The 23,906-nt window shown below is 42.3% G+C and overlaps 1 protein-coding gene across 2 annotated transcripts in view; it reads left to right on the top strand.

The window, feature by feature from the left end:
• The first annotated feature begins 3,259 nt into the window (after nucleotides 1–3,259).
• SLC26A3 (solute carrier family 26 member 3) overlaps nucleotides 3,260–23,906 on the top strand; it is a 37,439-nt gene continuing 16,792 nt past the window's right edge. Inside the window, exons 1-11 of one of the 2 annotated variants that reach the window (XM_053218628.1) lie at nucleotides 3,260–3,415; nucleotides 11,060–11,274; nucleotides 11,922–12,061; nucleotides 13,760–13,870; nucleotides 14,126–14,298; nucleotides 15,603–15,767; nucleotides 18,073–18,225; nucleotides 18,636–18,718; nucleotides 23,143–23,290; nucleotides 23,389–23,502; nucleotides 23,609–23,686. In XM_053218628.1, the coding sequence (XP_053074603.1) occupies nucleotides 11,144–11,274; nucleotides 11,922–12,061; nucleotides 13,760–13,870; nucleotides 14,126–14,298; nucleotides 15,603–15,767; nucleotides 18,073–18,225; nucleotides 18,636–18,718; nucleotides 23,143–23,290; nucleotides 23,389–23,502; nucleotides 23,609–23,686 (1,296 nt within the window). In that variant the 5' untranslated portion in view covers nucleotides 3,260–3,415; nucleotides 11,060–11,143. Of the gene's footprint in view, nucleotides 3,416–3,498; nucleotides 5,596–11,059; nucleotides 11,275–11,921; nucleotides 12,062–13,759; nucleotides 13,871–14,125; nucleotides 14,299–15,602; nucleotides 15,768–18,072; nucleotides 18,226–18,635; nucleotides 18,719–23,142; nucleotides 23,291–23,388; nucleotides 23,503–23,608; nucleotides 23,687–23,906 lie in introns of those variants that run through there. The other variant, XM_053218627.1, reaches the window with a different exon arrangement.

Below are 23,906 nucleotides of genomic sequence, written 5' to 3'. Positions count from 1 at the left end.
ACCATTAAAACATTGCTGCTATGAACATTTCTGAACACTTGGCAACATTTCTGAAGGATATGTACTTCAGAGAACTGCCAAGTCTTAGAATATGTGTGTCCTCAACTGGACAAGACAGTGCCAAACTGCTCTCTGAAGTGATTGCCCCGGTTTATACTCACAACAGCAGTGTAAGAGTTCCTATTGTTCCACATCCTGGTACCCTTGGCATTTTGAGGCATTGCAGGCAAAAGAGATTTACCACGAAGTAAATGGAGCTTAACTTTCAGAGCCCTTCATTTTCCTGGGGCCCCTTAAAGCCCCACAGCTCATTTCGTATTTGTAATTTTGTATTCTTTTTCTTAAAATGAACTCCACAAATTATATAAACTTCAGGCTCCACCAAATCTAGTTCCACCCCTCCGAATGAAAGGTGTGAAATGTACCTCACCGTGGTTGTGATTTACTTTTCCAGATCACTGGTGAACATCTTTTCATATATCAACTGGCAGTTCAGGTTCCCCGGAAATTGACAGTTCATATGGAGATTTTGCCTTTTGTCTTGTTGACTCGTAGAAGTTCTTTGTATATTCTGGACATGAATCTTTCTGAAGACTTAACTGGGGCAAATATCTTGTCCAGTATAACAGCTTGTCTTCACTTTTGTTACAGTGAATTTCATTTTTAATTCATACAGAGTAGGGTTTATTGATACCAAATTCCTTTACGATGTGCACAGTTTTGTGACTTGTTTAAGAAAATACGTTATCCCAAGGTTCCGGTGGTATTCTTTTTTTTTTTTTTTTCTGAAAGTTTAAAAATTTTGCTTTTTACATTTAGGTCTTTCGTCAACGTAAAAGCTTTTTTGTGTGTATGGTGTGAAATTGGGGTCTAAATTGTACTTGTTGTACGTAGATAACCATCCTGGAGCAGTTCACCTCTTCTCTGCTATAATGCAGCCTCCATCGTATATTAAGTTTTAATATATGTTTCTGGCCTTCCATTCTATTCCATTTGTGTCCCATAGCACAACGAGAGAGTGAATTAACAAAGCTTTGTAATACGTCTTTATACCTGACAGAGCGAGTCTTCCCATTTTTTCCTCACCAGAATAGTTTTGACTCTCTCGGCCCTTTTTTGCTTCCATACAAGTTTCAGGACAAGTTCCTCAAGTTCTATGGGGGGAAAACTTTTAGACTGGTATTGCAGTAACATTTAATGTAACAGAGTAATTTGTAATAGGTTAATTTATCTTTGATATTGAGCCTTTGCATTCATGAAGATAGATGGCTGTACATTTTTCTCAAGTTTCCTTTGGTCCCTAGTAATGTTTTGCAATTTTCTCTATAAAAGTCTTATGTGTCTTTGGGTAAAATTTATTCCTACCTGTCCTAATAGCTTTTGTTGCTGTTACCGATGACACCTTTCTTTCTTTACATTTTCTGTTTAGTTATTGTTAGTATGTAGGAATGCTTTTGATTCATCTTTGTTCAACTTGTATCCTGTCACCCTCACCAAACTATTGTTTGTTCCAAAATAAATCATTTTTAGTATGATTCATGGTTCTGAGATTCTATCTTTACATGCACTATTTTCTAATTCTTTTAGCAACCAAACCTAAGAACACAGTTTGATCAATGCACAATAGTTCAAAAGCACTATTATATGCTCTAAATGATGCCATATCTAACTCAATTACACAGTTAGTATCTGGTTGAGCCAAGTTTAAAAATACAGGTTACATTGGGGCGCCTGCGTGGCTCAGTCAGTTGGGCGTCCGACTTCAGCTCAGGTCATGATCACACGGTTTGTGGGTTCGAGCCCCGCGTCGGGCTCTGTGCTGACAGCTCAGAGCCTGGAGCCTGCCTCAAGTTCCGCGTGTCCCTCTCTCTCTGCCCCACCCCCACTCACATTCTGTCTCTCTCTCAAAAATAAATAAACATTAAAAAGATTTTAAAAAATACAGGTGACATTAATTTAGAACAAACTCTAGTGACTCGTCCAAATTCTTTTGGAATTGTGTTGTGTGGAATATAATTCATCCGTTTAACTGTCATTCCACCAGTTCTGTGATAGGTTTATTCTAGCTACTTATTCACAGTAGTGAATAAGACAGTCCAAGGTCCCTGCTTGTATGGAGCTTTCTTCCTAATGGGGGAGGCAACCATTACAAGAAGTCGCAAAAACATTTATCTTAAAATTATGATGCTATGTTAGAAAAGTACAGGAAGCTACAGAAGAATACAACTAGAGTAGCTGCTTTAGATTCCGGGATCAAATGGGCTCTCTCTGAGAAACTGAAGCTAAGTAAAGCCAGAGAGGCAGGAAAGAAGAGCTTTTAAGCAAAGGAAACAATGTCTAGAAGGAGGTGGAAAATTCAGGGGACTAAAAGACGCCACTGTGGCTGGAGTGGAGAAAACAATGGAGAGAGCAGGACCAGATGACGTTGGAGAGGTGAGCAGGGGGGTATCATGCAAGACTTTGGAGGCCTTTCATCTTAAGGATAATTATTAGCTCCTCGAAGAGTCTAGCAGAAAGAGATCACAACTATGGGTGGCAAAGAGACTTGAGAGGACCGAGAAGAAGCAAGGGCAGCGTGGGGCTCTAGCGAGAGAGGGTGGTGGATCAGGCTAGGGAGACATGTGGAGATGGAAAATGATAGCTCTGTGATACATATTGGAAGTCGATTCATCAGGCCTTGATGATGATAGATTGGCTGGGGGTGGAGAGAGTGCAAGAGAAGAGTGTTTGCAACAGGTTTCTGACGTGAGTTCAGGGGGTGCTCTTTACTGGGAGGGGGAAGATTAGAGATGAAGCGGATTTGGGAGAAAAAAATCAAGTGTTCAGGTTTGGATGTGTCAAGTTTGACATGCCTACGGGGCATCCAAGTGGAGATGATGAGTAGGCAGTTAAATATGTGGGTCTGGAGGTCTGGGGTTAGAAATTTGAAAGTCACTAGGACCTCCCTTCTAGACTGACAGGTCAAGTGTCAAGGAGATAACACTTGCAGAGATTTGTTTTTAACTTACATGTGCACCTCTCTGTGTAAATTTCTGCAAACCAATAAAACTCTCTCTCTCTCACTCTCTCATGCACACACACACACACACACACGCACACAGAGTGCAATGAGTGGTATAATCTCACAAGGAACTTGAGGAAACTGTTGTCACCATCCCTTCTGCTGATCGGAGTCTCAAAGGTCAAGACCACATTGGAGTCTTTCCATTGTTGTAAAAGTTAATGAAAGTTAATTATTAAAGCTGACAGAACGGTAATTTCCCCACTGCCTTACATAACCTACATATAGACATCTCCATACATATGGATGCATTCAGAGCCTATAGACCTAAGTGGATGGACACTTCTGAGAACCTGACAACTTATCTCAGAAATTTTCTGCTGTCGCTGAAGTGACTCACTGAGTGTGTCCCAGGTAGGAACCAAACTTACGATCATTTTACTCCAACTGGTCTGCTATTTCTTGAATATGGTATGTGTTCTGGTCAAAACCTATTTAGAAGTTAGGGTTGCATGAGCAGGAACGAATGATTCCACTAACAATAGGTTTAAAATGTATGCCCAGAGCTCTAGCGTTGTGAAGTAAATATTTGAGTAGACTTTGATTTAACCAAATAAATCGTTGTCTGCATTGTTAAGCTTTAAATAGCCTTTTCAACAATAGTAGAGGTTTTTGCCTTAATTATTCACATAATTCTTTTAACTCCAGACCCAAATCTGACTTTATAGGTAAATCATCTATTCTGAAGTTTGGGAAAGAAAGCAAGCTTTTAGGAACAGTTTTTGTAGGAGATAGAATCAGCTGTTAGAAGGTGTTGAGAAAGACCCTTTGGTCCAGAGGTGAGGGATTTATCTGCCAGACACTCCCAGAAAGTCCAAGAAGGGAAGCAGAGGGAGGAGAAAAGGGAATGAAGCAAGTAGGAGAGAGAGAGAAAAAAAGGGAGAGAGAGAGAGAGAGAAGGAAATTGTCACTGGGAAGTAGTAGAACGCCATATGCCTGAGTAATGAACTGTGCATGGGTACTTATCCTATGGATTACCAGCCCTAATGAGATAAAATTTCTTTCTTTCTTTAAAATGCCAAGAAAAGGTAACCCAACAGGCTTTAAATATGCAAGTGAGAGACTAAGTATTAAATCACGTGACTAAATAATTCTCTTTTCCCAAGTGAAATTGTCATTCAGAGAAACAATGTAGTGAAAGTTAGCCACAAAAAGATGGTCCCTATTGAGAATTTAGGAGACAACTATTTGATTTCAGAAACAAGTCTTTTACAGCGAATAAATACATACCTAGCCTCTTCCATCTGGATAAATAAATGAGTATGTACATAAATTAACCAATGTATCAGTATCTACTAAATAGCTCGTATTCAACCAAGACACAAAACGGTTCACAAAGTGAGAATGGCCGGGATTTTGTGCATGTGATACTGAGAGTAGAGACATGGGGGGAGGGGCTCTAGGCTCAAGGTCCCCACCTGGAACTCTGTTCTCTGGCCTTGTCTCTCTTCGGAGTTAGGGCAATTGGGCGCCCCACGGCAACATGGCAGCAGGGGGTGTGTTTCTGAGAGAATCACTCACAAGTCCTGGCTTCTTGTCCTGGCTCTGTCACTTACTAGCTGTGAGACTTGGGAAAGTCAGGTATCTCCTCAGATCTCAATTTCTCCACCTGTGAATTGGCAATAACAATGTCTACCTTCTGTGCCTACTTCTTAGGATAAATATTCAAGGGCAAAAAGTAAAAGTGCTTGGAAAAACTAAAGCCTTTATAGAAAGTGCAGGGATCCTCTTCATTCTTCTCTCACCTACTGGGTCTGAAACTCCTTGCTATGGCATATTTTAACATTTCTCTAACAACTTAGTTGTATGGCCAACCAAGAAGTTCTTCTGTTTCAGTTTTTGGGTTGCTATCCTTTGAATATGATTTGCTCACATCCTGTTGCTTTCCCATCATCTCTCCCGAACTTATCTGTTCTTTCAGGTTTAACTCAGGACCCACAGATCCTTCATGAAACCTTCCTCAATTCCAACCCACATTCATGGCCCTTCTTCTTACAACCTGTTATCCGTGCCAATCATTCTGGGCATTCCCCCTGTAAATGCATATAAACTTTGGAGTTTACCATTACCGTCATTTACCATTTCTTTATCTTTTGTCCCCGGTCTAGTTTATGTAAACAAACCTTTTGGGGCAATTACTCTATGTTATAATCTATGCAAAGGGAAAAAATGAGTAAGATTTAGGCCCTGCCGCCGGGAAATGAGGCTAACTAGGGAGAGAAACTTGTAAACAAATCATGACAGTGTAGTACACTATGGTAGAGCAATACATACGAGGTATGTACAAGAAGGAAATGATTAACTCTTTCTCAGGGATTCCATGAAGGCCTTTCCACATCTTCTTATCTTACACAACTACGTTAGGGACAGAGTTCCTGACAAACAATAGGCCGATAAATGCTCGCTGAGGGAAGTGAAGGGACGAATCAATGTTCAGGGACAGCTGACTATTTTTAAAGGATGAGTAGGAATTCACGAGGGGTTGGAAGAGAAGAACACACATAAAAGAAACGACATGCATGAAGGCACGGAAGGTATGGTAAATATGGGAGGAGGAGGAGAAGTTGAGAACCCATTGAGATAGGCCAGAGCCAATACGTAAAGGGCCTTGCACGCCATGCTATGAAGCTTAGATCGGCGCGTGCTTTCAAATATGTTAACATAAAACCAGTGAGAATGGACAACTGGTCACTTTGGATAAATGCAAAGCAGACATGAAGTCATAGAAAAGTTGGTAGCACTAACGTTTTCAGACAGGTTCTGGTAGACTTTTGTTAAACCCAATTTACAACTTGTTTATCCAGTCAATATAAACTCTGTCGTGAGGCCATTAACGACGCAATTAAAGCTAAGAAGTGTGTTGACAACAGCCCTACTTGCAATCCTGACGACAGCCCTACAGGGAAGGTAATGGCGTCCTCTTCCACCACTAGGTAAACAGAAGCTTGGAGGGCTTGCCCCTAGCAACAGGGTTAAGCAGTGGCGAAGCCAGGTGTATTTAGCTGCCAAATCTCACTGTCTCCTACTGCACCTCCTAACTGCCTTGGGTTTGACTTCATTTTCAGCAGGATGGCCAATAATAATTGTGACTAAAAATGATTGTTAATAATAATAATAATGTTTAGTGCCTGAACTAATATGAAGCTAAAGTTAGGTTCCTAGAAGATGTTAAAAGGCCACTGTAGGGGTGGCTGGCTGGCTTAGTCGGGAAAGCATGGGACTCTTGACCTTGGGGTCACGAGTTTGAGCCCCATGTTGGGTGTAGAGATTACTTAAACAAATAAACTTTAAAAAATAAAAATATAAAAACTGAAAGACCATTATAAATTAAGTAAGTCACAGAAACAAATTTCTTGAGTCAGCAATGCAAGACTCACTATGAGTGAGCAAGAGGTGTATGAATTATCCGTATTATTTTGGCAAAAAACAAAAAACAAAAAACAAAAATTCCAAAATCTTTTCTTTTGGGCATCTTGCCTTGCTTGGGACTCTCTGGGGAAACTGCTCCACATCCTTGGTACCCTCACCGTGATCCATCACCCCTAATTGCTTTCTATGTCACTTTATCTCCTCTCTGCAGGGAAAAACTCTGGCCTCAAAAACAATCTGGAAGTGTCTGTGAGATGCTGATAGCTTTCAAAAGATCATCACTAAGACATAGGGGAAAACAGGAGTGTTTTTCACGTTCTAAGTGATAATGGACCCATCTGTTTCTCCTAATGAAATAGTTCTAGATTCAGATTTATAATATAGCTTAATTAATTACCCTGCCGTGTTTCAAAAGTGACTGAAACACACAGGAGTCACAGCATTTAACCAGAAATTATTGCCTGCCCCAGCCCATGACCCCTTCTGACCTCTCCTCTCAGCACGGATCCGCCCTCCCACCCACCACCCCCAGCCCAGTTACTCCTAATCACCATCTGGCCTTCTCCAGTTCCAGTGCCACACTCTCCCTGCTTCCATCTGGTTTGACACCAGCCAGAATGGGGGGCTTTAGGTACCCTTGATTTCTGGTTCGTCTTCAGCTGTAGATTGCAGCTCCTCCTAAGTTGCTCACTGAATCAATTATTCTGCCTGTTCTTCTATATCTCCCTCCTCCCATAAGTATAGCTCTCAAGACACCACTGTATTTCCCATTGTCCAAGGGGCACAGTCGGTTGAGCATCCGACTTTGGCTCAGGTCATGATCTCACGGTCCGTGAGTTCGAGCCCCGCATCGGGCTCTGTGCGGACAGCTCAGAGCCTGGAGTCTGTTTCAGATTCTGTGTCTCCCTCTCTCTCTGCCCCTCCCCTCTTCATGCTCTGTCTCTCTCTGTCTCAAAAATAAATAAATGTTAAAAAAAATTTAAAAAAACAAATCACCACCAATTAAAGAGAAATACTAGCACTGTTTTAGGAGCATCTGGGTTCAAATGCACTGTTTCCTAGCAGAAAGGGCAGCGCTCAGAGAGACTAGAACACTTGGATAGATAAATGCTGAGGAGTGGAAAAGTCAAGGCCATTAGACATCTCTCAGTGGAGGGGGCAGGCAGCGCGGAGGTTCTCGGTAACTGGAAGGCAGGCGGTGACACTCAGTGCCTGGCTGCAGGGTGGAGATGGGCGGAACTGGGTGCAGGGTGGGGTTGGGGGGGTAATGCACATGATCATCCTTAATCACTAGAAATATCAAAAAGTTATTCATAAACCAGAATAGTTCAATTAAAAAAACTGAACCTCAGAAATCAAATCCAGGATTAAATTCCTGCTCAGGAAAAAAAAAAAAAAAAAAAAAAAGCCGAGAAAGATGAGTGTGTATGACTGAGCCTCAGAACCACATAGGTCTATACATATGCATATATGTAAGTCTACGTATATGACATATATGTCACAAAGGCCAAAAAATTTTAAATAACACATCATCGGAAAGGAAATAAAAGTGGAAATGTGTACAAACAAGGCTTTGAGTTCTAAAATTATTAGGAGGAAAGATGCCTAAGAAAAAATTTCAATCCCCTAAAAGCCACTGACACCCTAGGAAACCCAGAGAGAAATGTGAGGCATGATGATAAATCAGAACATGAAAAGGCATATATTAATATGGGTGTAATCCTGGAGACGAGACCGGAATTGTAATTCTAGGAACCAAGAAAAATTTTTTTCCAAGAATTTCCGAGGCAAGGTAATTTGTTCAGGTAAAAAAAACAAACAACAAAAAAAAAGTTAAGAAAATTGTTTTCAAATTCCTAACTAATGTAGGTCATACTAAAGAATCCCAGAAACGATGAAACGGAGAATGACAGTAATTTATGACTATCTGGACCTTCTCCGGGCAGAATTGCCATCACAGCGGTTGATTCAGTGGCTCACACATTGTGTGCTACGTGTGGACCAGGAGGCAGCAGCTTTGGAAGCAAGGAGGGCAGCAAAAGAACAAACCACAAGACTGGAATGTGACCCTCAATGTCTCTTTCTCTAAATTCTGGAAAGATTTCTTTAGCTGCCCTGATGCCTACCCTTGAGCGCTTCCCCTTGTAGTAGGTGCTTGGGGTGAGGAGGAACTTTCCAATGTGGGGCAGGATGGCGGGGTCCAGGCCCTTGATCCAGCGGGAGGTATGACGGAACCCACTCAAGAACCAGCCATGGTCATCCTCCGGCAAGGAAGCAAAGAGAAACGAAGTTATTTCCACCATCGATGTGACTGGAAAAAAAAAAAAATCAAACCGTGTCTCAGCAGAGAAAAAACATACAGAAGCAAAAGGAAGAAAAAGAAGTACTTTCTTAAGAAAGAGTTGATGACTTTTTCTGGACAACTTGGTGAAAATAGGAGTAAAGTGACAAAATAGTGGAATCTCTTTTTTCTGTCCACGGCAGCATCTGACATATGAAATAAGGGCACGGTGCTGGCGTCTTCTCCATCCTAAGGGTGGCTAGGTGGGACACCTCACAGGATGAAAACTGTCCTTGAAAGACACTCCAGAGAGCGTTTGCAAGAGATCTAAGGTGTCAAGAGTCATTGACGGGGATTAGCTGTGAAGTGTTAACGCCCCAGCTGTATTGTCGGTAATTGTCACAGAAGGACAAAAATCCATGCCATGCATAGCAATAAGTGAGCCAATCCCACTTCTTGAACATTCTTCTGACAATGAGGAGTAGTGTGTAATTGGTGAGATTTGACACTTGGGGCCTGGGGTGGGGGGATGGGGTGGAGGGGGGGCGGATAGAGAAGAGGCCAGGAAAACAAGCAGCTCGTTTGGAGGGGAGAAGTCTCAGAAAGAAGAACAGAGGAGGTCTAACAGTCACAACAAAGCTCAAAAACACCCCAAATTCTGGAGGTCAAGCCAGAAGATGAGGCAGAAGCTCTCCACAGTGGTCAGAGAAGATCAGTAGAGAGGACTTTAGAGGACACTAGGGAATAGGATGGGGGAGAGAAATGGGTGGTCAAAGACAAGACAGGTGGAACGGAAATTGCGGCCCCGTCTGATTCCCGGTTGTCACTTGAGCTCCGCAAACGCACCGGAAATCCCTTGAGCAGTGAGAGAGCTCCATGCCACAAGGTACGATCTAGTTTGAAATGATTCAATTAATAACTGTGACTGAGGTCAGGGAACAAAATTCTGGGGATTGTGGGTAGCGACACAGAAACAAGGATACAGGGGAAAATGCTAATGGTAGTTGGAAAGGTCCTCACTCACCTGCACGTTGGACAATAGAGAAGCCGCACATGCTGTAGAAGACATGGCAAAGAAATCTGAAATCAGAAGCTGTGTTTTTGACCCTCCGCTAGCTCTCTTACCCGAGGAAGAGTACTTGGATTTTTGTGGTGAGGAGCGTACTATTATTTTCTCATTAGTAGGAAGAGGACACTAAGAACAAGAAGCGCCTTAAAGGAGTGTGAGGGCCAAATAGGTCAGGTGCATTAAAAAGATTTTGCAAAATTGATTGAGATAAGAACAACAACAACAACGAAAAATACAAACATCTTAGGCAGAATATGCAAATAGCTAGGAAGTGAACGATCACTTAGCGAAAGTCTGTAGTGTGCCAGGCGCCATGCCAGATGCTCCAGATGCTGTAAAAACGTTCTCATATAATCTTCAGAGTTACCTTGAAACTTGAGTATTATTTTTAAAAAACTTCTAATGTACTTATTTTTGAGAGAGAGAGACAGAGTGGAAGTTGGGGAGGGGCAGAGAGAGAGAGGGAGACACAAAATCCAAAGCAGGCTCCTGGCTGTCATCACAGAGCCCAGCGCGGGTCTCAAACCCACGAACCGTGAGATCATGACCTGAGCTGAAGTCAGACGCTTAACTGGCTGAGCCACCCAGGCGCCCTGAACCTTGAGTATTATAAGCTCAATGATATAGATGAGGCTCAGAGAGGTTGACAAAGTTGGCCAAAATCTCTTAAAAAGATCTCCTCACTGGTCAACGAAGTAAGCAAGTAATACTTGCTTTATGCAATAGTTTCCTCAGCTACATGTGGGAAAAACTCTCCTAGAAACAATAGAAAAATAAATGGGCAATATCCTTGAATTTCCCAAAGTTCAAGCATTTCATAGGTATTACAAAAATTCAGATGTATAAAATGGAATAGCCTTGACAGGAAGGTAAGGGGCAATGAATAGGCTTTAAATCTCAGCTCTCCCAGGACTCTAATGCCACAATCTTGGAAACGTTCCTAAGGAAAAAAAATTAAATTCCTTTTCTTGATAAGATCACACCTTACAAATAAAAAAAAAAATGCACTCACTGATTAGTAAACTGAGTCCATTTTTATTGCTTTTTGGTGATCTTTTAAAAATAAATAATAAAAGCCCTTGTTTACTTACCCAAAGGAGCTGCGTCCAGCTCACTGGAGTAAAAAGTGATATCACTGTCGCAAAACACAATCTAGGTCCCTTAATCCTGTCTCTTTTGATCTCAAAAGGTGGTAACATTCAGTTCGGAGATCACTCATCTGTAAATTGCATCACATTATCTCCGAGTTATTTAAGAAGCAAGCCCTGTTTGGTTTCAGGCATTTGAACCTGCTGAAGGCAAGAACAGTTTGCCACACAGTTCCAAAGGTCTCCCACTTACCACAGTCGTCAGAGCAAGCAAAATGATCGAACCCATTGGGAATCAGTACATTGTAGCCAGGCCAGTGTATTCTGCGAATGCTTTTGGGGAAGAACATAAGAAGAAGCAGAGGCATCACAAGACCTTTCTGGATCATCTCAAAGTGTGTTGTAGGTAAGATACTTTTTAAGGTACTGGTATGAGGATTAAGTGAGACACCTTCTCCTTAACTTCTCAAGCTCTCCTTTCTGGCTTTAGCCCATAGCCTCCAGAGTCTTTTTATCTTTGGTGTCCAAACCTCCTACTCCCTGTCAGAGCTGGAAAGGGAATCTCTAAAATGAACATCATCTCAGCTCTCAACCCCAACTTCCCTATCAGAGGACTAATAAATGAGGGCGGAGGAAAATTCTCCACTGAAACGTTGTAAAATCCAAGCTGAGGATGACACATAAGCTCTATTATGGCCAAAGAGAATCAGCATGTTTTGAAAGAAAGAGAGAAAGAAAGAAAGAAAGAAAGAGAGGGAGGGAGGGAGGGAGGAAAGAAGGAAGGAAGGAAGGAAGGAAGGAAGGAAGGAAGGAAGGAAGGAAGGAAGAAAAAGAAAGAAAGAAAAGGAAAGAAGGAAAGAAAGGAAGCAAATCCTTTGGTAGTGACCAGGAGGCAGTCCATATGGATAAGCAGGCAAATGTCAGGGGGAAAGGTAGTGAACGTGGTCGTTCATTCTTGAATATGGTATCACCTTTATCAATTTTTCTCTACAATTAGGTCCCAATGTTAAAATTTGATAATAATTAACTGAGTATGGTTTTCAATGTTTTCAGCTGTTCCACACAAAAGGCCAAGAGAATCGCCCTGTCTTTGTTCCCCATAGCATCTTGGTTACCAGCCTACCGGATAAAGGAATGGCTACTCAGTGACATTGTTTCCGGAATCAGCACAGGGCTGGTAGCTGTACTGCAAGGTAACTTTTTTAAATTGAGATGTGGGGCGCCTGGGTGGCTCAGTTGGTTAAGTGTCTGACTTCAGCTCAGGTCATGATATCACGGTTTGCGAGTTCGAGCCCTGCATCAGGCTCTGTGCTGACAGCCCAGAGCCCGGAGCCTGCTTTGGATTCTATGTCTCCCTCTCTCTCTGCCCCTCCCCTGCTCGTGCTCTGTCTCTCAAAAATAAATAAAATGTAAAAAATAAAAATAAAAAAAGATTAAAAAATAAAATTGAGATGTAATTGGGGTGCCTGGGTGGCTCAGTTGCTTAAGTGTCCAACTTGGCTCACGTCATGACCTCACGGTTCGTGAGTTCAAGCCCCACATTGGGCTGTGTTGCTGACCGCTCGGAGCCTGGAGCCTGCTTCGGATTCTGTGTCTCCCTCTCTCTCTGCCTCTCCCCTGCTCACGCTCTGTCTCCCTCTCTCTCCCTCACTCTCTCTCTCTCAACGGTGAATAAAAACATTTACAAAAAATAAAGTAACATTGACACGTAGTTCATATATCATAAAAGTCATCCTTTTAATGTATAAAATTCAGTGTTCTTTGTGTATATTCACAAGGTTGTGCAACCATCATCATTATGCAATTCCAGGACGTTTTTATCACCAGCACCATCCCCAAACCTTCTTGTCCATTAGTAGTCACTTTCCATCCATCCATCCATCCATCTCCCTGGTAACAACTTTCTGTCTCTATTGATTTGCCGATTCTGGGCATTTCATATAAACAGAATCACAGAATTTTTTGTATCTGGCTTCTTCCACTTAACACAATGTTTTCAAGGTTCATCCACGTGGTAGCATGTGAGGGTAATTCCCCTCTTTCCATGATGACTGTCATCCTATGGTATGGGTATACCACATTTGTTTATCCATTCATCAGTTGATGGACATTTGGGTTGTTTTCATTTTTTGGCTATTATGAATAATGTTGTTATGAACAGTTGTGTGCCAGTTTTTGTGTGAACCTGTGTTTCAATTCTTTTTGGTATATCCCTAGGAGAGTAATTGCTGCCACATGGTAACCCACTAGCCACATACAAGGGTTCAAATTTCTCCACAGCCTTGTGGACACTAGCTAGTATCTGCCTTTCTTGTTTTAGCTATCCGAGTGAGTCTGAAGTGGTCTCTCATTTACTTTTGATTTTGATTTCCCTGACGGCTAATGATGTCGAACATCTACACGGGCTTACTGGCAATTTGTATATCCGTGGGGAAATGACTCTTCTGCACATTTTAAATTTAGGTTATTTTTTGTATTGTTGAGTTGCAAGAGCTATTTATATATTCTGGATACTACAGTCTTATCCAAGATATGGTTTGCAAATAATTTCTCCCATTCTGTGGATTGTCATTTCACTTTCTTGATGGTATCCTTTGAAGCACACATTTAATTTTGACAGAGCTCAATTTTATCTGTTTTCAATTTGTTGCTCACGCTGTAGGTGTCATTTATGAGAAAACCATTGCCTCATCCAAGGTTAAGAAGACTTACGCCTATATTTTCTTCTAAGAGTATTATAGTTTGAGCTCTTACATTTACATCTTCAATCACTTTGAGCTAATCAAGTAACTTATTTTTAAGGTTCAGTCTGAAACACTTGAAGGACTTAATGAAGACTTCTATGATTCCCCTTGCATGAAGTAAAGACCCTGATGCTTGTGTATTTACAGGTTTAGCATTTGCTCTGCTGGTCACCATCCCCCCAAGCTACGGACTGTATGCAGCCTTTTTCCCAGTTATAATCTACTTTTTCTTGGGCACTTCTAAACACATATCTGTGGGTAAGTGAATTCTTCGGCTAATTAATGCTCACACTGCTTTTTCTTTGTTGACTCCATTAGCCACGCACTGGATTAATTTCAAATTGTGCATAACCCAGGACGGCAGTCATGGTTTCTTGTAAGAATTGGGACTGGGGGCTGGGGAAGGAGGCCAGAGCTACAGGGAGCAGTCTTTTTATCCGCTACGTTATGGTTGAAAGATAATTGTGCCTTAGGGAGGCGTATATTGACTACAATGCATCCTCTGCTAATTAGGTCCGTTTCCAGTTCTGAGTATGATGGTGGGAGCAGTAGTTGTGAGATTAACCCCGTCGGAGAGTACAGCTGCTCTGGAAGTCTCTAATAGCTCGATGAGTAATGATTCATCAGCAGATGAGTATAAGGTGATGGTGGCTGCCACGGTTACAATCCTTTCTGGAATCATTCAGGTGAGCACTTTCTCGTGTGATCTGCCCTCCCCATTCTGCTTGCCCTCCCTGGTGCACATCTTTCCGTTCTTTCTCCTTCCTGCCACCCTTCCACTCTTCCCTTTGGACTGTATCCCTCTTTCGGGAAATAAGAAGGGTCCCTCCCCCCAACCAGAAGCAGAAGAGAAGATCCACCTTGCAAAGATGAGTGAACGTGGGTCTAGAGAGAAGGAAAGGTGGGAACAGGGAGGCACCAGTGGTGAGGAGAGAAATGCTTAATGCAGTAAAATACCTGAAATTAATATAGTCACTAAACATAACTATATGCAAGTAACAGTAACACTGGCATCTTTGGAACTTTTCTCGTTCTAATTCCTCAGGGACTGTAATCTAGCTGGAAGGGTTGGGGTTTAGCACTTTGAACTGTCCACACCAGACTTTCGGGAAAGCTATAGAGGATTATGGAGAGGGTAAAGCCTCATTCATGCCCCTGACACCATTGCTAGGGAATAGTGAAAATGTCATGGATTCCTCAAGATGTTGCCTACGTTTATGATTAGTGATATTATTGGCTAAGGCCATTCTTTAAAGAAAAAAAAAGTCAATTTAAACAAGGACATCAGCCGTGTGTCCAACTGACAGACAACACGGCCGGTTCTTTTAAATAACGTTTCTGCATCTAGTGCCTTTGCGTGCCCACAGATCCGGCTGCATTCCAAGACGCAAATGGAAAGGCCATCCAGATATCCAAAGGAAGGAGAATCTGTCCATTCACGTTACTGCAAAATACTGATGCTTTGGGGGAATTAACAACTGTGGCCCCTGGTTAAAAGCGAGCACTTCTGAGGTTTAATACACAGTTGTGTCCTTCCTATGAAAGTAACTTGTTGGAAGGAACATGAATGGATGATCACCCATGAATGCCATAGCAGCTAGAAAGTCACTTAAAATTACATGGGAAAATTTATGAGGGCTGATTCTAGATAAGCTTTTGCTATGGAAGGTATGTTGGGTGAGTCTTCTAAAGGTACGGCATCTTAAAAGGTGGAGCGGGGAGGAATAAGCCTGCTACTTCTTGGGGTATACTAGACTCGCACGCTATGTGAACACTATGTCATGATCGACCTTGCGGGTAGGATACGGGAAGGAAGGGGAGGGAGGCACCCTGAACCCGAGGTGTTCCAGGAGACAAGGACACCTGCTTCAAGACACAGGCATACAGGCTGAACCTTTACATTTTGAATCATTTCAGCAGCTGGTGCTTTAGTTTGTTGAGCTGTGTCGGTAATCTACACTAACAAAGGCCTTTGCCCTTCTCTTCCCAGTTGCTCATGGGAGTTCTGCAGATTGGGTTCGTGGTGATCTATCTATCAGAGTCCCTAATCAGTGGCTTCACCACAGCTGCTGCCGTGCACGTTTTGGTTTCTCAGCTCAAGTTTATGCTTCAGCTGAATGTTCCTGCACACACTGATCCATTTTCAATTTTCAAAGTGAGTAGTCCTTTGGCCTAAAAAGTATCGAAGTCTGTGAAATTTACTATCATGTGTCTGGGAGAACTTTCCGGTAATGCCTTCGTCGTGGGGCTTGCCTACAACTTCCAAGAAGTCAACGGGTGGTGATATTTAGTCACATTAGGAAAAAATTAGTGGCAAAGGGGAGAACACTGAATATCAACCACGTCTACCATCCGGTCAACGTGAACAAAGGAAATTAAGTACCAGTGCTCTGAGATTTGACTCTTAAGTATTATTTAAAAGAAAAACTTGAAGTGCCTTATTAAAGGCTTTCCTATTTTGTCCCAAGATTTAAAACTTTCCTCAAAATTTTATTTTGAAAGAAATGTGCTAATTGAACGTTAACGTTTCGCTGTTTCTCAAAGGCAGTTCTTGTTCTTTTAAAATTGAGGTTCTTCTCTTTGATGCATCCCTGTTTATAAAGCAAAAGGACATTAACCAATGTGTAAATAGGGCAGTCGCTCTTTCTTCTACCTGAGGATGTACTGTAGAATGACCATGTCCTTAGTGCTTCTGATTATTTAAAGCCCAATTTATTTTATTTTATTTTTTTGAGAGGGAGAGAGAGAGAGAGAGAGAGAGAGAGAGCAGAGGAGGGGCAGAGAAATAGGGAGAGAGAGAGAATCTTAAGGAGGCTCCCAGCTCAAGGTGGAACCCCACATAGGGCTCTATCTCACAACCATAGATCATGACCTGAGCGGAAATCAAGAGTTGGACACTTAACTGACTGTGCCACTCAGGTGCCTCTTAGCCCTTCTGATTTCATTTAAGTTCTCTCTTTTTGTCTTGCCAAGTCTAGCTAAATGCTTGCCTGTTTTATTTATCTTTTCCAAAAAATCAGCTTTTGGTTACATCGATCTTTTCTATTGTCCTTTTAGTTCTATTTCATTTATTTCCACTCCGATCTTTGTTATGTCCTTGCTTTGATTAACTTTGGGCTTATTAGTTGGGCTTATTAGTTATTGGGAGTTGAGACAGAATTTGCTCCATATTGGAACCAACACTCTCTCACTCCCATTGAGAGCTATTCTAGAAGTGGAATGTTCGAGGAACAATTTGAGATCTATTTTGGGCCCGCTTGAGCTATATGGATCCCATGGATATGGAATCCAAGTGGCCTCAAAAATTAAGATTATGCAGGGGCTCTTGGGTGGCTCAGTTGGTTAAGTGGCTCTTCATTTTGGCTCAGATCATGACCTCACGGTTCGTGAGTTCAAGCCCCAAGGCAGGCTGACAATGAGAAGCCTGCTTGGAATTCTCTGTCTCTCCCTCTCTCTCTCTGTCCCTCCCCTGCTCATGTGCACACACACAAACTCTCTCTCCCTCTCAAAATAAATAAATAAAACTAAAAAAAAAATTAAGATTATGCACAATGCACAATTAGCTAGGAAACGAATTCCCAAAAGTGAGACAGATAGTAAACCAAGAAATGTGAAGGGCTTTGACCTTTAAAAAAAAAAAAAAAAGGCCGGGAATTAAGGAGACACATGCTAAGAAAACTTTTGGGGACCAGAGTTTATTCCCTGGATAGAGCAATGATGATGATTGTGGAATAATGGCCAACGAGACCGAAGAGCGGAGAGACCAGTTGTGAAAAATGTGAAAATTTTGGACACCGGCCAAAAAGCTTCCCAGCAAAAATGCCAAAAGCATCCCTAAACTAGTGTGGTGCCAATACTATGCTAACCTACCTTTCTCCTACCTCCATGGTAGTAGCTACAATTACTGATTCATGGTTAACATGAGCAGAACAGAGGATTGCTATGCCATCTATGTCTGCCTTTTTGCCTCAATGTTTCTTGTAAATCTGTTTGGAAATAATCAAATGTTGCATCTACATTGTACATTAATATAACACTTGGCCGGGGGGAAGCAAAACCAATGAACAAACAAAAAGCAGGATCAGACCTATAAAGACAGAAAAGAAATTGATGGTTGCCAGAGGGGTGGGGCTGGGGGTTTGGGCGGAGTTGGTAAAGGGGAGAGGGAGATATAGTCGAGTTGTAAAACGAACGTGTCATGGAAATAAAGGCACAGCATAGGGAATGCAGTCAGTGATCTTGTAATAGAGTTGCATGGTGACAGATGGGAGCTATGCCTGTGATGTGCACAGCATAATGTCTGGAGAGGCCGAATCACTGTATTGTACACCTGAAACTAACATCGTGTGTCCACTGCACTCAAATTTTTAAAAAGTTCACAAAAAAGTAAGAATAAAAAAGATTTTTAAAAAGAAAGAAAAAGTATAGCACTTGGCTGTCTTTCGCTTTTATGATTTTAGGTACTGAATTCCATATTCACACAAATAGAGAAGACTAACATTGCAGACCTTGTGACATCCTTGATTATTCTGCTGATTGTATTTGTGGTTAAAGAAATAAATCAGCGCTACAAAGCCAAACTTCCGGTGCCCATCCCAATTGAACTCATCATGGTAACTGATCATCTTCAGACTTTCTTCCAGAATTCATTAGTCTCCTGTTGTTCTGTTGAAAGCCCTTTGCCATTTGCAGATCAGGAGGTGTTAGTGGGACAGATGCCATCTCTGCATTTTCTGGGTGTAATCTTTAGTATGGCGTTCTCTTCATGCAGAATTAAATGACTTCCTTTTATGATTTTGGGTTTGTTCTCTCCATGTAAGACGTGGCCGGCTCAGAGAGCAAGGTCTCGGAGAGGGTGACAGACCCACGGGAATCAGAGCTGTGGTTCTTAACTCTGGTGACACATTAGAATTGCTTCAGGACTTTTGTAAAAAGTAGCAAAGCCTGGGCTTGAGATTCTTATCTAATCAGACTGTTAGTCATTATCTCATATTTCTAACTTGGGCAATTTGCAACTTTGCAGACTGTGATCGCAACAGGTGTGTCCTATGGCTTTGACTTCAAAAACAGGTTTGAGGTGGCTGTGGTTGGGGAGATGAAAAGAGGGTAAGTGTGTCTTTTATGATCAGTCTCCAAGCACTGATTAGAGAGTGGGCAGTAGCTACAGAGGGCCGCAAGGTGAAATGCACTAATCCAGCTCAGAACCCTCCCTACCTCTTGGGAGGATGAGGAAGGCACGACACTCTCCTTCTAGGAAGGAGCCGCAGAGGCTCTGCAGTTCTTAATGTCAGAAAGTCTGTCCTCGTGGAAGAATGCACACGCCAGATGAGCAGAGATTCACACGCAGGTAAAAGTAGAACAAAGTAAAAAAATAGGAAAATCAAACCTGCTTTTCCTCCCAAAAAAGGAACCAAATGAAGCCAGATTTCCTTGTCCAAAAATTACTATAAACAATATGTAGTGTTTTGTTTGAGGTTACTGGGGCCAAGTTCCAACAGTTCAAAAGAGACACAGAAGGAATACCTGTGGCACACTGCTTGAGCAATCCAGATAGGGCACACTCTGTCCTTCCTCGTGATCAAATTCAAAGGCCAGAGCAACAGTTAACGCTGCAGATCAGGACGGGAGGTCCAGTTCATGCCAGGACATTGAAAATGTATTGATTGCATTGCATTTATCGGATTGAGAAGAGGGATCCAGTTTTGGGCGTTCTTCTCTCTGCCCTCTGACCATAGCCTCAATGTCTTTCGATTTGCTTTCCAAGGACAAATTGTGTTCCTGTTAAAAAAAAAAAAAAAAAGACTTCCCTCCCTCCCCATGCCTAAAGAGTTTTTGAGAATTCCAGGAATCAGCATTCATATGCTTTATGGACTTTAAAATAACCATTTTTTTTTAAAAAGCAAGTATGTGTATTTTAAAGCAAAAATATTTTTATCACCGGAGAGTCATCTGTTACACTTAATGAATTTCAAACACCACTTTTAATTTAAAAGATTTTAAAGCAAGAATTAGTGTGAAACTGAAAGACCATTTCTAGGGTTTCTCTTCACTCTGCAACTTGCAAGTGGTTATACTTTATTTAAAAGTTTTAGAAGACATGAATTACATAGACAGATGACAGCTAGCTAGCTAGATGACAGATAGATAGATGATAGATAATAGATGATAGGTAGGTAGGTAGATAGATGATAGATTAAAATTAAAATAGAATAGAATAAAATTAAAATTAAATTAAAATAGAAAAATTAAAGAGGATCTTTTCATAAGGATTTGGGAAATAAAATATAAGAACACTTAGTTACAGGGGTGCCTGGGTGGCTCAGTCGGTTGGGCATCCGACTTCAGCTCAGGTCACGATCTCGCGGTCCGTGAGTTCGAGCCCTGCGTCAGGCTCTGGGCTGATGGCTCAGAGCCTGGAGCCTGCTTCTGATTCTGTGTCTCCCTCTCTCTCTGCCCCTCCCCCATTCATGCTCTGTCTCTCTCTGTCTCAAAAATAAACAAACGTTAAAAAAAAAAAAAAGAACACTTAGTTACAGTCTTAGAGACTTTTCTTAGTGAATAAACCTTGAATGTTCGTGGACCTCTCTCCACAGTGTTTGTGGGGTGGGGGAAGGAATAACTCGCATTTAGGGAGACAGTGTAGCCTGGTAGGCAAGCTCGGCTGTTCTCGAGGCAGAGTGCCTCGGATTTACTTGAGTTATTTTTTGATCTTGGGCAAATAACTAAACTCTATGCCTCAGTGTCCTTGGCTGAAAACACAGGGCTAAAAATAGTAGCTCTCACATTGGCTTCTTGTAAGGATTAAGTGTGTTAATACATGTGACATGCCTAAGTGCCTGGCCTAGAGTAAGCGCTCACACTGCATGACTACTAACTGTTGCTAATTTAGCACTTAAATTAGGTGCTGGGCTCTTTACACTCCATTTTTTTCTGGGTGATAATTGAGTGGACATTTAATTTTTTTAATTTTTTTTTAAGAGAAAGAGCGCATGCGTGAGCAGAGGAGGGGGCAGAGTGAGCGATAGAGAGAGAGAGAGAATCTTAAGCAGACTCCATGCTCAGTGCAGAGTCCAACTCAGGGCTTGACCCCATAACCCTGGGATCAAGGGTCAAAAGCTCGACTGGGGGCACCTGGGTGGCTCAGTCGGTTAAGCCTCCGACTTCAGCTCAGGTCATGATCTCACACTCCGTGAGTTCAAGCCCCGCATTGGGCTCTGTGCTGACAGCTCAGAGCCTGGAGCCTGCTTGAGATTCTGTGTCTCCCTCTCTCTCTGCCCCTCCCCTGCTCATGCTCTGTCTCTCTCTGTCTCAAAAATAAAAATAAATAAAAACATTAAAAAATTTAAAAAAAAAAAAAAAAAAAAAAGCTCGACTGACTAAGCCATCCAGGACCCCGAGTGGGCATTTTAAATTTCCGATGACTGCAGAAAGAATACACCTGGAAAACAATGATTATTAATTATTGCTCAGCTGCTGTTAATAAGTATGACACCCCAGAAATGATCTTGTGAAGTCACACTCACTGACTGAAAGAAAGTGATCATCGAAGCAGTAAAGGAGACACAGAGGACATAGAGGGATCTTATAATAATAGCTAACAGGCACTTCGTACCTTACAGTGTGTAAATAGTATTCATGTTCTATTAGTATTCTAATAGTTCTACAGTTTTCATTATTTTATCTGACCCCCCCGCCCCAAAATTATGAAGTAAATAAAACAACCATTATTATCTTCCCTTTACAAACAAAGAAACTGGCTCAGGCAAGGGTACGTAGCAGAGCCAGGAACTGAATCCAAGTTTTCAGACTGTAAATCTCCACCACACCACTCTGTCTAAGGTATTTAGAGGCCAGGACACAAGAATAATAGCAGGCCTCTGGTTATTTTGGTATAAAACGCAAATCTTCATTGTATCATGGATTTGGGGTTTGTTTTGTAGAAAACAATATTCCAAGGTAACTTTCTGATTCATGGTAACTGCAGAATTTGTGGTCATGGTACTTCTTCAAGATTAAAGCTGGGGCACCTGGGTGGTTCAATCGGTTGAGCATCCAACTTCGGCTCATCTCGTGGCCATGATCTCATGGCTCGTGAGTTCGAGCCCCGCGTCAGTCTCTGTGCTGCCAGGTCAGAGCCTGGAGCCTACTTCGGATTATGTCTCTCTCTCTCTCTCTCTCTCTCTCTGCCCCTCCCCCGCTTGTACTCTGTCTCTTAAAAAATAAATGAATAAACATAAAAAAATTTCTTTAAAGATTAAGGTTGAAAGTATATTAATTAGCACAGATACAAAATATGAACAGCAAGTAGGAAATTGTCCAATGGATCCAATAAACCTACTTTCATTAAGATTTAGGTCAGAAACAGATGCTGACAGGAGTTGAGCATGTCAGTAAATTGGCGTTGACTTGGAGATACTTGTACCTTTTATAATACAATTAGTAAGTATCACTGAACTGCTCTAAATTCATGAGGTACAAACACAGATGGCTCTTCTCTGAGTTGAACGTTTCCCTGACCACTACGTCACTATAAATGCCCTTCTCCATCGGGGCTATAGCTGGCTCTAGGAGTTCTGTGGAACCTAGGGCAGAGTCCGAGGCCCATGTGTTTGCGAACAGCTTTTCGTGAAAGGTATTGCTATCAATGGAGGGGAGATTTTCTCGCTTCCCTTGTCTTGAACTGTGTTCGTTCAAAGACCTTCATCCATGGATGACTCTTGGAGGGATTACGGGTGATGCTTTTCAATCCAGCGTAACAATACCAGTGGGATCTAAGACATGTTGCATGAAGCTTAGAGGGATACAAGTGTACCTTATGGTGTGGCTATACTAGCAAAATATCAGATGCACCGTTATCATGGGACTGGATTGACATTCTTGTATCAAAATCAGGCAGCATTGCTTTTCAACAGTAAGATAACAGATTCCAAAGTTTGTGGTGGTGCTAAATTCTTGCTGGTCACACTCCACAGTGAGACAAAAGTCAGCCTGGACTGCATTCATTCATTGATTCGCCAGACGATTATTGACGTATGCCATGATGTACGCCATGAAGAATGCTCAGTCCTGGTGATAGAATAATGAAGTAGTCATAGTCCCTGCTTTGTGTCGGGGTAGGGAGTTGGGGGGGGGGGTGGTGGGAGGGAGGGATAAGGAAGGGAAGCATCCAGAGCTGGAGAAGCCTGGAGAATGTCAACTAACCCTGACCTTGGTGGTGAGGGAGGACTTTTTGGAAGGAGGGAGGGAGGGAGGGGGATGAGGGGAATGGTACGGGCAGAAGGAACAGCAAATTCAAAGCTTCCAAGTTAAGAGTACAGGTGATGCCTTTGAGAAACAAACAAAAAAGCTTGGTATTGCTGGAGAATAAATTCCGGGAAATGATAGCGATTGAGCAGGAGTTGGGGGGGGGGGGGAAGGGAGGGATAGGGGCCTTGCTAAAGAATTCGGGCTTTTCCTGAGGGCAAATGGATGCCACTGAAGGTTTATTAGTAGGTTGGTGACATTCAAACTCGGCTCAATTTCCTTTTCAGATTTCAGTCCCCCAGAGCACCCGACATGCAGATTTTCCAAGAGACCATCGGGGATAGCTTCGGCATTGCGATCGTTGGCTTTGTGGTGGCCTTCTCAGTGGCCAGCGTCTATTCCCTCAAGTATGATTACCCGATTGATGGCAATCAGGTAAGTTTACAACCTATGCTGGGGGTCCTTTGGCCACTCTAAGTAATATTCGACGGTGCCACCTCTAAAAAAGATTCTCCTCTTCATTCTCCTGCCAGGAGTTAATAGCCTTGGGATTGAGTAACATATTCAGTGGATCATTCAAAGGCTTTGCCGCGAGTACTGCCCTCTCCAGATCGGGGGTTCAGGAGAGCACTGGAGGCAAAACACAGGTATTTCAGGGTCTTTGCTGCCAGGGCCCCCCTGGCGATTGTGCCGGGGAAATCCAAGCCAGGGGAGAAGGCAATTCCATGATGAGCATCTTTTCGTCGTTAACAGATTGCTGGGCTTCTCTCTGCTATCATCGTTCTGATTGTCATTGTATCCATTGGATTTCTTCTGGAGCCACTACAAAAGGTAACGCCTGTCTGCATTTGGGTACTCTCTCTCTCTGTCTCTCCGCTTTGCGGGAGGAATCCAAGACCCTGGTTCTTCAACTCTGGAAGCACAAACTGAATGGGAAAATGAGCTCGCTGCAGTCTCTCAAGCACTCTTCCTAATCAATACTCGTGGGCCAAAAATACTTATTTTTTTCCACTGGCGGCATTTTATGAATGTTAGGAATGCAAAATGCCCC

The sequence above is a fragment of the Acinonyx jubatus genome, chromosome A2 (assembly GCF_027475565.1).
Source record: "Acinonyx jubatus isolate Ajub_Pintada_27869175 chromosome A2, VMU_Ajub_asm_v1.0, whole genome shotgun sequence".
NCBI classification, from domain to species: domain Eukaryota; kingdom Metazoa; phylum Chordata; class Mammalia; order Carnivora; family Felidae; genus Acinonyx; species Acinonyx jubatus.
Note: the sequence above shows the minus strand (reverse complement) of the source record. Positions and strands in the feature narration are given on the sequence as shown.